Genomic DNA, 14332 nt, shown 5'->3' with positions numbered 1-14332 from the left:
AATGCCCACAAATCTAGATATTGCATGATTTGATCAGCTGGCCAAATGGAGAGCCATAATGAGGCCCCTTTCAAACTCAGTCAGGTAGTGATAACATTGCCTCACACATGTAGGCAGCATCTCCACATCCTTTTAAGTGATCACCCAACATCTGACACTGTTCACATTACTTATACACTGATTAACCAGAACATTATGACCATCTACCTAACAACCAGTATGTCCTGCTTTGGCATGGATAACAGTGTAAATGTGTTATGGCAGGGAAGCAATGAGGCCTTGGTAGGTCGCTGGAGGGAGTTGGCACCACATCTGCACACACAAGTCACCTAATTCAAGTAAATTCCAGCGATGGGGTTGATGAGCTCTGATGCCATGTTCAGTTAATCCCAGATGTGTTCAATTGGGTTCAGATCTGGTGAGTTGGGGGCCGAGTACATCAACTGTAACTCACCACTATGTTCCTTGAACCACTCCATCACACACCTCGCCTTACGACATGGCACTTTTTGTTGCTGAAAAATGCCCAGTGCTGTCAGTAAACATGATCATCATGAAAGGGTGTACATGGTCTGCAACAAGTGTATGATACTCCTTGGTGGTCGTGGTGCCTTGCATGAGCTGCACTGGACCCATGTATCCCCCTGTGAATGTTGCCCAGAGCATAATGCAGCCACTACCAGCTTGTCTCCGTCCTGCAGTACAGGTGTCAAGGAGTTATTCCCCTGGAAGATGACAGATTCGTGCCTTCCCATCAGCATGATGAGGAAGGTATCTGGATTCATCAGACCATGCAACACTCTGCCACAGAGCCAACATCCAGTGCCAATTGGTCTCATGCCCATTTCAAGCGTAGCTGCTGATGTCATGATATTAATATTGGCACATGGATGGGTCACCAGATGGGAAGGTCCATCATTAGGAGTGTTCGGTGCGCTGTGTTTCCAGACACAGTTGTACTCTGCCCAGCACTGAAATGTGATGTTAGTTCCACTACAGTTCACCACCTGTCATGTTTTACCAGTATGCCCAGCCTACGACATCTGACACCTGTACCGAGGGGTGGCTTCCCAAACCCAAGATGTCAGGACATAGTTTCACCTTGGTTTTGCCACACTCACCACAGTGCTCCTCAAACACCTGACAATACATGCAGTTTCTGAAATGTTCATGCCAAGCCTCTGGGTCATCACAATCTGCTCTCGGTCAAACTCAGATACATCATGCACATTCCCCATTCTACCCACAGACAGCAATGACATTAGATGTACCGTGTGTGTGTCTGACTATCAGTCATTCCTTGCCAGATGCTGCTGCTATTGCCTGAATAAGTTTATATCAATAGTAGGTTGGTTGTCATAATGTTCTGGCTAATCAGTGAACACCCTACCAGGCCTGGTAACAACATAACAATCAGCAACAGTAGTGCATTCTGCTGGCAGTTCTACGTGTTACAGAGTCTTGCAGCTATTAATCATGTACATATGCACCAGTGGTGTGTGTGTGTGTGTGTGTGTGTGTGTATAGCTATACTGAGATCTGACCACGTCTTCTGAGTGCATCAGTTTTTTTTGTCAGGCAGTGTATTTTGTGACAGAATTTCACACAATGATTTCTTCCTCATTAGTGCCCTTCCTGTTATGACCTGTCAAACATGTTCAAATAACTGAATCCCAAGATTTTGTCTGTCGCAGCACTGTAAGACAGAGCTTTCCCCATTATTTTATCCATTAAGTAGGAATCTCATGAATACAGACTTTGTGAATGAATGTTGCCTGGTTTGAAAACACTGTATTGGAAGGACTAGCGCGAGGTTTGGTGTTCTCGTAAAGATAAGTTATTTTAGATTATAAAACACATAGATTAGTACTGATTACGTGGTAAATAAGTGTATTAGTGTGCCGTTTAAGTGTACCATTAAAGGTTTCATTTCTCATTACGTAATATAGCAGAAAACGCGAAAAGACCGTACAGTCGTATTTTCTGTTTACGTTCTGCTGCAGCAAATCTATAGAATTTCGTTTAGTTGTTCCTTGCTCTCTCCAGCAATTTAACTTAGCGTACCTCTTCATTATTTAACTAGCATTTCCGGAAAGTAGCGTAAAGTTTAACTTGTTGTTTCAGAAACTTTGCACTTTTGTTTTTGTTTACACACAGTTGCGTATAGGCCAAATTTGTGTAACCATATTTTCGTGTTTATCTGTAATTTAACTGACTTATTCTTAATAAATTATTACGTTTATCATGAGTGAAAAGTGCTTGACTTGCCGTAGAATTGTTAGGTCGGGGCTTTGGTGTGATGGGTGCTGTAGTTTTTTCCATGTGGGTGACTGTAGTGGCGTGGGAATAGGGGAAGTAAATGAGACTCATCAGTGGTTTTGTAGGATTTGTAGTAGAGATAGGAAGATACTGGAACAGGAGGGGAAAATTGCTGCCCTTCAGGCTGAGTTAGACAAGGCCAGGGGAGATCTTGACAGGTTAAGGAGGGAGAAGGGTAAAGAGAGATGGGAAGTGGCAACAGGCAACAGGAGGAACAGGCCTAGAACTTTGTCTGACAGCTTTATGGTGAATGTGGAAAATAGATTTGACCTGTTGCTTCAGTTAGAAGCTGGTGAGCCTCAAGCAGTTACAGGTGTAGACAGGGCACAACAAACTTTCAGCAGCAAATTGAAAAGTAAGAATGTAGGGAAATCAGTAAAGAGAAAGAAAGTGTTGTTGTTAGGTAGTTCCCATGGAAGAGGTGTTGGCCAACTCTTGCAGGATGAACTAGGATCAGAATACCAGGTCACCAATTTTTTTAAACCTAGTGCTGGTCTGGAGCAGGTGACAGAGGATTTAGGATCACTTTGCAAAGATTTCACTAAGGAAGACACCGTGGTTATAGTGGGTGGGGCAGGTAACAGTATTGACAGAGATCCTGGGTACAGCATAGAGTGTGACCTGGCGAAGATTGCATCAGCATCGAGGCATACCAGTGTTGAGTTTGTATCTGTTCTTGGGCGCCATGACCGACCTCATTTGAACTCTTCTGTCAAGAGAGTTAATTTGGAGCTGGAACGGCTGCTCATGTCGGGTGCGGGGTCACACATTGGTGTGGTTCATGTTGATTCTGTCAGTAGGTGGGATTATACTAGGCATGGCCTTCACCTCAACAGGAAGGGGAAGGGTAAATTGGCTGGGGAAATAGCAGGAAAGTTAAAGGGGGGAGGCACTGTCATGAGTGGTAAAATACCAGTGGTTATAGGATTCAGAAAAGACCCTTTTTTAGGGTAGGGAGGACAGAAAGAAAACAAATTTTAAGAGAGGTTAGAACTGAGACAAACCTTCAGTTTGAGAAAGAAATCAAAAAACATAATTCCAGCTTATTACATCAACATAAACAGCCATTGGTTAAGAATTTTCAACTGTCAGCAGATATTTTAACTCCATCCAATTTTAAGTCAGTCAATGTGAAATGTCAGCTATCTTTATTGCATCAAAATATTCGAGGACTGAGAAATAAAATTAATGAATTAACTATCTGCATAGATGAATTAGAGTCTTCAAACCCAGCTGACATAATCTGCCTCTCTGAACATCATGTGACCACTGGTATAGAACTTTTAAGTGTTACAGGGTTTAGGTTAGCATCTCACTATTGTAGATCAGAAATGGAGAAAGGAGGAGTTGCCACATTCATCAGGAACTGTCATAAATTTAAGAACATAGACATTCATAAATTTTGCCTAGAACAGCATATGGAAGCATGTGCAACAGAATTAGATTTTCACAAAAAATCTTTCATAATATTAAGTGTATATCGAGCACCTGCAGGTAACTTTAATCTGTTTGTAAACCACCTTGAAGCTGTACTGGCCCATTTAACAACCAAAAACAAAGAAATAGTGGTTGCTGGTGATTTCAATGTAGATTTCCTTAAAGACTCTCCCAATAAGAACCTATTTGAGTTAGTAACACTATCATTCAACTTAATTCCCACAGTAAAGTTCCCCACTAGGATAACCACTTGCTCACAAACAGCCATTGATAATATCTTTATAGAAAAGTCAAATGAACAAAATTATATTACAAAACCAATGGTCAATGGCCTCTCAGACCATGACATGCAGTTCCTTCTGTTAAATGTTAATACTGAACAGGATATAAAATCTGTTAAATCTGAGCTCAAGAGGGTAATCAGTAAGCCAAAAATTGATTATTTTAGGACACTCCTCAGAGACATTCACTGGACTGATGTTTACAGTGCTCATGGCATGAATGAAAAATATAACATTTTTGCTAATAAAGTGCTTATCTTATTTGAACACTGCTTTCCCCCAAAACTTACCAAGGTTAGAGCAAAGTCTACAAAGAAGCCATGGATTACTCGAGGAATAGGGGTATCTTGTGAAACAAAAAGAAAACTGTATCTGTCAATCCGAAACATTTCCAATGTTGATGCTATAGCACATTATAAGAAATACTGCAAAATATTAAAGACTGTAATACGGATGTCAAAGCAAATATATTACAAGGAAAAGATAGTCATATCAGATAACAAAATAAAGACAATATGGGATATAGTGAAGGAGGAGACCGGTAGAACCAGACATGAAGAGGAACAAATAGCATTAAGAGTAAATGATGCATTGGTGACAGATGTGTATAGTGTTGCAGAACTTTTTAACAAACATTTTATAACTGTTACTGAAAAGATGGGGTTGTCAGGTTCGGTAGATGCTGCTATGGATTACCTTAGACCAGACATTTCAAGTAACTTCCATAATATGAATTTGACCCTCACTACCCCAACAGAAATAATGTCCATCATAAAATCTTTAAAATCAAAAACATCTAGTGGGTATGATGAAATATCAACAAAGTTAATTAAAGAATGTGATTCTGAGCTAAGTAACATATTAAGCTATCTGTGTAACCAGTCGTTTATCAGTGGAATATTTCCCGAATGGCTGAAATATGCTGAAGTTAAGCCACTGTTTAAGAAGGGAGATAAAGAAATAGCATCAAATTTCCGTCCAATTTCACTGTTGCCAGCATTCTCAAAAATTTTCGAAAAAGTAATGTACAGTCGTCTTTATAACCATCTTATCTCAAATAACATACTGTCAAAGTCACAGTTTGGATTTCTAAAAGGTTCTGATATTGAGAAGGCTATCTACACTTACAGTGAAAATGTACTTAATTCATTAGACAAAAAATTGCAGGCAACTGGTATATTTTGTGATCTGTCAAAGGCATTTGACTGTGTAAATCACAATATCCTTTTAAGTAAACTAGAATATTATAGTGTAACAGGAAATGCTGCAAAATGGTTCAAATCTTATATCTCTGGCAGGAAACAAAGGGTGTTATTAGGAAAGAGACATGTATCAAGCTATCAGGCATCATCCAACTGGGAACTAATTACATGTGGGGTCCCACAAGGTTCCATTTTGGGGCCCTTACTTTTTCTTGTGTATATCAATGACCTTTCATCAGTAACATTACCAGATGCCAAGTTTGTTTTGTTTGCTGATGATACAAACATTGCAATAAATAGCAAATCAAGTGTAGTCTTAGAAAGATCAGCCAATAAAATATTTGTAGACATTAATCACTGGTTCCTAGCCAATTCTTTGTCACTAAACTTTGAAAAAACACACTACATGCAGTTCAGAACTTGTAAGGGGTGTCCCAAGAGTATATGTCTAACATATGATGATAAGAAGATAGAAGAAGTGGACGGTGTTAAATTCTTGGGATTACAGCTTGATAATAAATTCAACTGGGAGGAGCACACCACAGAACTGCTGAAGCGTCTTAACAAATCTCTGTTTGCAATGCGAATTTTGTCAGACATAGGGGATATAAAAATGAAAAAGCTGGCATACTATGCTTACTTTCATTCCATAATGTCATATGGGATTATTTTCTGGGGTAATTCATCAAGCCAAGCTAAAGTTTTCCGGGCACAAAAACGTGCAGTAAGAATTATATGTGGTGTGAACTCAAGAACATCCTGCAGAGGCCTGTTTAGGGAACTAGGGATACTAACTACAGCTTCCCAATATATTTATTCCTTAATGAAATTTGTCATTAAAAATATATCACTTTTTCAAACCAACAGCTCAATTCATGGAATCAATACTAGAAATAAGAATAATCTTCACAAGGATTTAAAGTCACTTAGTCTTGTACAAAAAGGTGTGCATTATTCAGGAACACACATTTTCAATAACTTGCCAGCAGCCATAAAAAGCTTAACAACCAATGAAATTCAGTTTAAGAGAAGCCTAAAGGATTTATTGGTGGCCAACTCCTTCTACTCCATTGATGAATTTCTGAGGAAAACCAACTGATTTGTATATAAGTACAACATAACTTCTGCACAATTTCAGTGCAGTAATGTGTTCACTGAAAATTTGTGTGTGTGTGTGTGTGTGTGTGTGTGTGTGTGTGTAAGTATAATCTAACTTCTGCACCATTTCAGTGCAGTAATGTGTTCATTGTAAATAAGTATTACAGTAGTTGTATTACATGTTTCTTACCTTATAAATAAATATAAAACTTTTTTATTTTAAATTCAGTGCAATAGTATTTGTAAAATGACTCTTAGTGTTCATTAAAAAATGACGATCATTCCACTTGGGACCTGTGGAATGGTACATTAGCTTATTTGTTTTAGTTTAAATATTTGTCATGTATTGTTGTTTTTCTGACATGTTCCACATCCTGGAGGACCTCCTCACTACGGATCAATTGGAATGAAAGTAAATCTAATCTAATCTAATGTATGCCACATGTGGAGATGGAGCTCTCTCATTGTTTATGTTCAGTTCCCCCACCCTCTAATGTCTATTAGTTTTTCCAATACAACATGTATTAGGAGAGTTTTGCAATGCAACGTCCCAGGTGAACAAGCCCCAACCTGCTTTTGTGTGTCACACATCTACCTTTATAATCCAAAAGCCACCATACGGTGTATGTAGTGGAGAACAGAGCGTGCGCTACTACACTCTTGATGTCTGTTTTCTTTATTTTATGGGAATGTGGAAAAAAGAAAATATATCTATGAGGGAAAGATATTAAGACAAATGGCTACCTCATGATGCAGATGTGTTAAAATCATATATCCTAGACTGACTTTCATGAGCTGATTCTTTCAACATGACTGCTAGTAAAAAATTTACCCTGGCATCTGCAGTAAGTTATGTGAGATTGATTTCTTACCTCAAACAGATACTCTACTGGAATTTTCTATGAATGAATTGGTCTCACTGATATGGTATGATGACTATATTTAGTTGTCAGATGACACAGGGAAGAAATGCCTTGAAGACATGTTTGGAAGAATGAAGAGATGGTCTATCGAAATTATTTTTTTAAAAAAGTAATGTAGCTTTTACTGTGGATTTTTTAAATCATCAATTTTTAATTTTTTTCCAGATTTCTCTATTCATCCTATTAGAAGGAAAGATGAACATGCTGCTGGCTGTGCAGTCATAACTGTATTTGTACTCTGGGTGAAACATATACACACATTATTTCTTCATCTCATTGTAAGACCCATAATTTAAAATTGATCCTGGTATTCTCTACTCGTGTAGTCTGCTATTCTCATGTCTCATAGGGTGTTTCCAATATGTTATTTTCACTTTTCCAGAGCCAAATATTCTTTGTACTGCTATACAGACTGATTACAAGATGCTATACAAGCCAAAATTTCGAAGTAATTTGGTACAATACACACACATGACTACAGTACTTTAGCTTGTCGACTGTACAGCACCTTAAAAAGCTCATGAAGTCTCAGAGGTGTAATGACAAAGAACTTGAAACTAGTACCATATGCAATTATGCTGTGTCATTAATTTTAGAGCTGCTTTCAAGTTCTATATTATTATATGATATACATAAAATAGCATGCATTCTTCATGTGGCTAAATTTGTTTCTTTATAATATTTTCTCATTTTATTTCATATTATTTCACAAAAACGCACCTGAAGACATGTACCCATAACATTTGTCTGGACTGCTTCGCCTTTTTAAGATCGATGTCACTTCTGGCTGCTTCTTCGATAATACAAAACTGTTACCTAATCAACATGATTTAATTTAGAGCATCAATAATTATGAGTACCAATAAGACAGATATACTTTAAGCAAAGCTGTATTTCTATGTGTACCTTAATTGGCACAGACAATGAATAGCATGTGATGTTACAATTTAATAAAGAACTGATTTCACAACAGGAGGGTGGAGCAGTGAAATGGGAAGATTTATGGAATGGATAGTCCATGTGGTGGCAGGCTTATGAGAGTAAGAGGCAGTGATCTTACATGTCTACACTCTCATAACTGATAGTAGTTTGCTGGAAATGGTACATAGTATTTTGGAATCTTTCACTCTCTGACTACAGCAAAGGTGCACAATCAAGGTTTGAAATCTTATAGACATCATCTAAATGAAATGAACAGATTTCAGTTTTATTAATAAGTTTCATTCATATTAAATCATGTATATGCTTTTCAGTCAGATAGAGTTGGTACTGTAATTATCTGCTGCTCACAAATCATTCCATTTCACTGCATCACAATGTACTAACTAATAGTGGGAATATCAGTTGCATACATAAAAAAATATTAGTGAACAATTTTATACTAATCAAAAGCTAACAATGATTTAATAAAACATCTAGCACACATTCAAAAATAAAAATGTTGTGTGTGGAAATTCATTATATTTGTAAGCAACAGCTCTAAAAAAATCAGGTGTCTTATTTCTTATAATATTATTGTTACCTCAATCATACTTCTGTCACACCTGGAAGTGAGTTACATTCTCCAACATTTGGTACATAAATCTTCTAGAGAGGAGAAGATAACAAGTATGAGAGCAAATACCTAGTTAAAGGTTCCATATACCTCATCTCCAATGGATATAAAAATATGGGACATTGATAAATAGGAAGGAAATCGAGCTTTGATTGTAGTTGAATACGTGAAACTCGTTTCCCTTGTTATCTACAACATTCAGAAGGGTTAATATATCAGAACTCTACTTGACAAAATGATTCTGAACTTCATGAAATCTTTAACAGTATTCCACATCACCCCCTACCACACAAAATATATGCTTACACAATATAAGACCAAGTATGTGAATTGTCTAAGGAATTACTGGAAAACAGAATGAAGTACGCTGTTCTCAATACAAAGATATCACCAGAAGCAAAAATAGCATATGTGCTGCCTTGCAGAAGGCAACATTTGTGAGATGTGGGTGACTGATCTAAATTTACAAGCAGCACAAGATATCATCTACTAACTACTCTAAAATCTTTATGATCTTTCTTATAAGAAATTGATTACCGCATTCTCTTTCCATCTCAAAGGAAAAAAGTTTGCATTGTTAAAAAATATCTTCAAAACAGTTCTGAGTTTCTCTGTTTAATGACAAATTAGTGTCACAGCTTTATTAACATCATAACTAGTAAAACTTGTGCTGTATCATTAACCCACAGCAATGGTTATCACAGAACTCCAATGGTAGTGTGAAAGACAAAAACCTTCACCATTCCCATGCATAACATTGGGGAGAAATTTCTGCAGATTTTAATAAGGTTCACATCTCAACTAGAAACGATGTGAATATGTCAGTGACTTCATAAGCTATGAAATCATGTCTGCAGTATTTGTGCCTGTAGTTTCCGCTAGAGGTCAGTGACAGCTCTGTGGAATAAACTAAGGTGATTGCTAATGTTTCAGGCATGTGAGGACTAATACTGTGATTTAGTACTTACATTTACAAGAAAAACTGAAAACGTAAATTTGTGACGAACTGCTGATTTTGCATAGAAAGAATTCACCAACATATAGGGTATTGTAAAAATTGAAAATGGGTTTTCACTGTGTATCCCATACAAGTAAAAACACACTGTGGAATGGCAGGCTATTTCTGTGGGAGAAGCAGACAGCCTTTATGCAAATGGAATCTTTGGTGTCATCCATTAGTAGTTTAACCACATAATATGAGGTGTGTGAGAAAATTGATGAGACTGAGGACACTGCGAGTAATATGGCAATGCTGTGTTGTTCTACTTGTGTAGAATGGTTCAAATGGCTCTGAGCACTATGGGACTTCACATCTGAGGTCATCAGTCACCTAGAACTTACAACTACTTAAACCTAACTAACCCAAGGACATCACACACATCCATGCCCGGGGCAGGATTTGAACCTGCGACCGTAGCAGTCGCGCGGTTCCAGACTGAAATGCCTAGAACCGCTCAGCCACAATGGCTGGCCTACTTGTGTAGACCGTGTGTTCATCTCTTCCAGATGTTCAGTCAGAGTTTCAGCTTCATACAGCCACCACATAACTTTTGAGAGATTCATCAGTGAAACTGTGTTTTTGTTGTGTGTTATGATAATGGAACAGCGGACTTGAGAGCAACGTTATGCTATCAAGTTTTGTGTTAAACTTGACGAATCAGTGAGCAGGACCTCTGAAAAGCTGAAACAGGCCTAAGGGGCAACATTCCCTATCAAGAGCACACATCCCAATGAAAACATCAAACATGTGCATGCTCTTGTGAGATGAGACCCACATTTAACAATAAGGTAAAAAGGACTTTGTAAATTTAAACTCCTTCACCATACATCAAATTTTGTGCAAAGATATGCACATGCAAAAGGTCTATGCCAAAATGGTGCTGAAAAAACCTCACAACTGAGCAGAAGAACAATCGAAGAGATGTGTTGAAATTCTTGAGAGGATTGCCAATGACCACGAATGGTTCAGTTGTGTGGTCACAGATGATAAATAATGGATTTTTGAGTATGATTTCGAGACAAAGTGACAGAGCAAGGAATGGCTCACTAAGACATCTCCTTGACCAAAAAAAAGATCAAATGAGCAAATCAAAGATCAAAACAATGCTGATTTGCTGTATTTTTCACAAAGAATTTGTTCTTCCAGAACAGACTGTCAACTGAGTGTTTTAAAAAGATGCCTTGAAAGGCTCAGGAATGGGTGAACTGAGTGAGACTGGACATGCAGACAAGTGAATGCTGCATCATGAAACAGACTCATGTCACATGGCCACCCCCATCATGGAATTTTTGACCTCAAAAGGCATTCCTATTGTTCCACAGCCACCCTATTCACCTGATCTGAGTCCATGTGACTATTTTCTTTTCTTGAAATTGAAAACTGTCTTAAAAGGACATTATTTTGGGACTCTGGAGAACATTCAAAAGAATGTGACTAACTTGTTACAGGCTCTACCAGTTGAACCCTTGCAGCCCTGCTGCCAAGTATGGGAACAATGACTCCACACATGTATAGGTGCCAAAGGGTACTACTTTGAAGGGAACAATATTGTTTTTTGAAAATAAAATAAAATAAAATAAAAAATAACAACTTTCGTACATGAAACATCAGACTCATTACTTTTCTCACACACCTCGTAAACACACAACCTTGATCAGATTTTATGTTGAGAAAAACTAATAAACATACATAACTTGATATTAATCTCTTCTTACATACTTTCTTTGTAGAAACTTTATAAACACCTTTTATACATGCCATATACTTAAGCCACCTGCAAATAAAGTCTGTGGATACATATCAGAGACATGATACCAAGTGAAATAATCCAGCTTAATCATCACACATGATCATAATATATGAGCAAAGTTGTGTGTAAAATGAACATGACTGCTGGTAACTTAATGGGAAAAAATATAACTCCACCATGTGAAATTCTTACCTGTTACTGATGATGCTTTTGTTGGTGTCAAAGAATCTAGCTGCTTGACAAAACCAAGGAAGTTCTCTGCTTTTCGAGAGGCTTTATTAGACAGCAATACATCCGGTGTTGTAATTTGTGGACGGCAATTTGCAGATAACCTTAAAAAAAAAAGTAAATTTATTTGATTAGCATCAAGAATAAAACTCTACAATAATAATGTGCTGATATATGGGTAACTTTTTATACCCACACCTACGTACCTACCCCACAAGTCACCATACGATGCATAGTGGAGGGTATGCTGTACAGCTGTTAGTCATTCCCTTTGCCGTTCCTTTCACACATGGAGTGAGGAAAAAATGATGTCTATATACTTACATTTGAACCCTGATTTCTCTTATCTTGTCTTCATTGTCCTTAAATGATATGATACGTATGTTGCTTGCAGTAGGGTTGTTCTGCAGTTTGCTGCAAATACCAGTTCTCTAAACTTTCTCAATTGTGTTTTGTGAAAAGAATATCTTATCCCTCCGGGGATTCCCATTGGAGTTCACGCAACATTCCCATAATACCTGCATGCTGATCAAACCTAAAGGAAAAAATATAGCAGCAAGCCTATGAATTTCTTCAATTTCTTTCTTTAATCCTACATGGTGGGGATCCCAAACACCTGAGCAGTATTCAAGAATGGGTTGCACGAGTCTTCTGTACACAGTCTCCTTTATAGAGACTTAACCCACTAAACCAAAGACAAGCATTTGCCTTCCCTACAACTGACCTTACGTGCATGTTCCATTTCATGTCACTTTGCAACATTATGCCTATATATTTACAAGCCATCACTGTGTCACGCAGCACACTACTGATACTGTAATCAAACACTACAGGACTGCTTATCCTACTCACCTTCATTGAGTTACATTTTCCCACATTTAAAGAAAGCTGCCATTCACCACATGAAATAGAACTCTCTCAAAGTCATCTCGTATCCTCCTATAGCCATTCAGAGGCACACTTTCCAGTACATTATAGCGTAATCAGCAAACAATCACAGAACGCTGCAGATCATTTACATACTTAGACAACAAAAGCAACCTTATTACTCTTCCCTGGAGAACTCCTGACAATACCTTTGTTTCTGGTGAACACTCGTCATCCAAAGTAATGTACTGGATTCTATTACTTAAAATTTTTGCAAGCCACTCATGTATCTGTGAACCCATTCCATATGCTTGTAACTTCATTGACAGTGCACTCTGTCAAATGCTTTCTGAAAATCTATGAATGTGGAATCTTCCTGTTGCCCTTCATCCATGCTTCACAGGATATCATATGCCTTTGTTTTATGTTCTCCATACAGCAGTTTGTGTGGTGGTTGAATTATGGTATGTCTATATGATTCTCCTACACAAATTATTTTTTAAATGCAAGATTGAAAACTTCAGCTTTCATTTTGCTGCCTTCATTTGCCATGCCAGCCTGATTTGAAAGTGACTGAATAGAAGCCTTTGATTCAGTTAGTGATTTTACATGTGACCAGAATTTTCTACAGCTGATGGCAAGATCTGTAGCTAACACATGATGCTGGTGGTGATTGTATGCTTCATGCATCAGCCTTTTTATGGATGCATGAATTTCTACTAACTTCTGCCTACTGGCATTTTGGTATTCTTTTTTGGACTGTGAATACAACAGTCTCCATTTTCTCAGCATTTTCGGAATTTTGTAATTAAACTACTTTAGTATCCAGCCAGCTGACATCATGATGGAGGCACATGGGGTGGCTGGGTAGAGCAGTGGAGCATTTCAGAAACCTGCCATGGAAGGCACATGTGTCACTCAGTATGGGCATAGGGGCATGCCTCTACTTTCTGTAGATTGACTCACATGGCAAGTTCATTTCCTCTCATGGTGTAGTGTTCCCATGTTATCAGCTCACTGTCAGCCCGTGAAGTACCCATGCTGACAGTGTACAGTAGCGATGTTGTCATGCCTGTGCAGATACTAAAACGACATTGGGTCTTTTCTGTTCTTAATCCACTTACCCAGTGCAAACATATCCAGAGCACGATTAACTTAACAATCAGTTTAAACTTTGCCTGCCAATGACTTGCTGCAGTGGTAACACCGGTTCCTGTCAGATCACCAAAGTTAGGCACTGTCGCACTTGGCTAGCACTTGGATGGGCCACCATCCGGGTCAACTGAGTGCTGTTGACAAGCGGGGTGGACTCAGCCCTTGTGAGGCCAACTGAGGAGCTACTCGACTGTGAAGTAGCGGCACTGGTCACGAAACCTGACAATGGCTGGGAGAGCGATGTGTTGACCACATGGCTCTCTCTATCTGCATCCAGTGACACCTAAGGGCTGAGGATGACATGGCAGCCGGTCAGCATAGTTTGACCTTCAAGGCTTGTTTGGACAGTGCTTTTCTTTCTTTTTCCTTTCCTTTTTTTTTAAAAAATCTTGCCCATAATTCCTGTATGTCCAAAACTAAATGACGTCCACTCATTCTCTAAGTAGAATGCTAACAATTTTTTTTTCTGCTCTTTCCAGCATAAAAAACTCTTCTAGCATTCTTCACAGATTTTTTA

General features: G+C 38.2%; 1 protein-coding gene across 2 annotated transcripts in view; it reads right to left on the bottom strand.

Annotated features, from left to right (window-relative positions):
• Positions 1-14332, bottom strand: part of LOC124555474 (protein inturned) — a 263483-nt gene that overhangs the window by 28009 nt on the left and 221142 nt on the right. For both annotated transcript variants that reach the window (XM_047129398.1, XM_047129399.1), the window contains exons 16-17: positions 11758-11897; positions 7981-8076 (exon numbers count right to left, since the gene is read on the bottom strand). In XM_047129398.1, the coding sequence (XP_046985354.1) occupies positions 7981-8076; positions 11758-11897 (236 nt within the window). The remainder of the gene's footprint in view (positions 1-7980; positions 8077-11757; positions 11898-14332) is intronic.

This window comes from Schistocerca americana, chromosome X, assembly GCF_021461395.2.
Source record: "Schistocerca americana isolate TAMUIC-IGC-003095 chromosome X, iqSchAmer2.1, whole genome shotgun sequence".
Taxonomy (NCBI): domain Eukaryota; kingdom Metazoa; phylum Arthropoda; class Insecta; order Orthoptera; family Acrididae; genus Schistocerca; species Schistocerca americana.
Note: the sequence above shows the minus strand (reverse complement) of the source record. Positions and strands in the feature narration are given on the sequence as shown.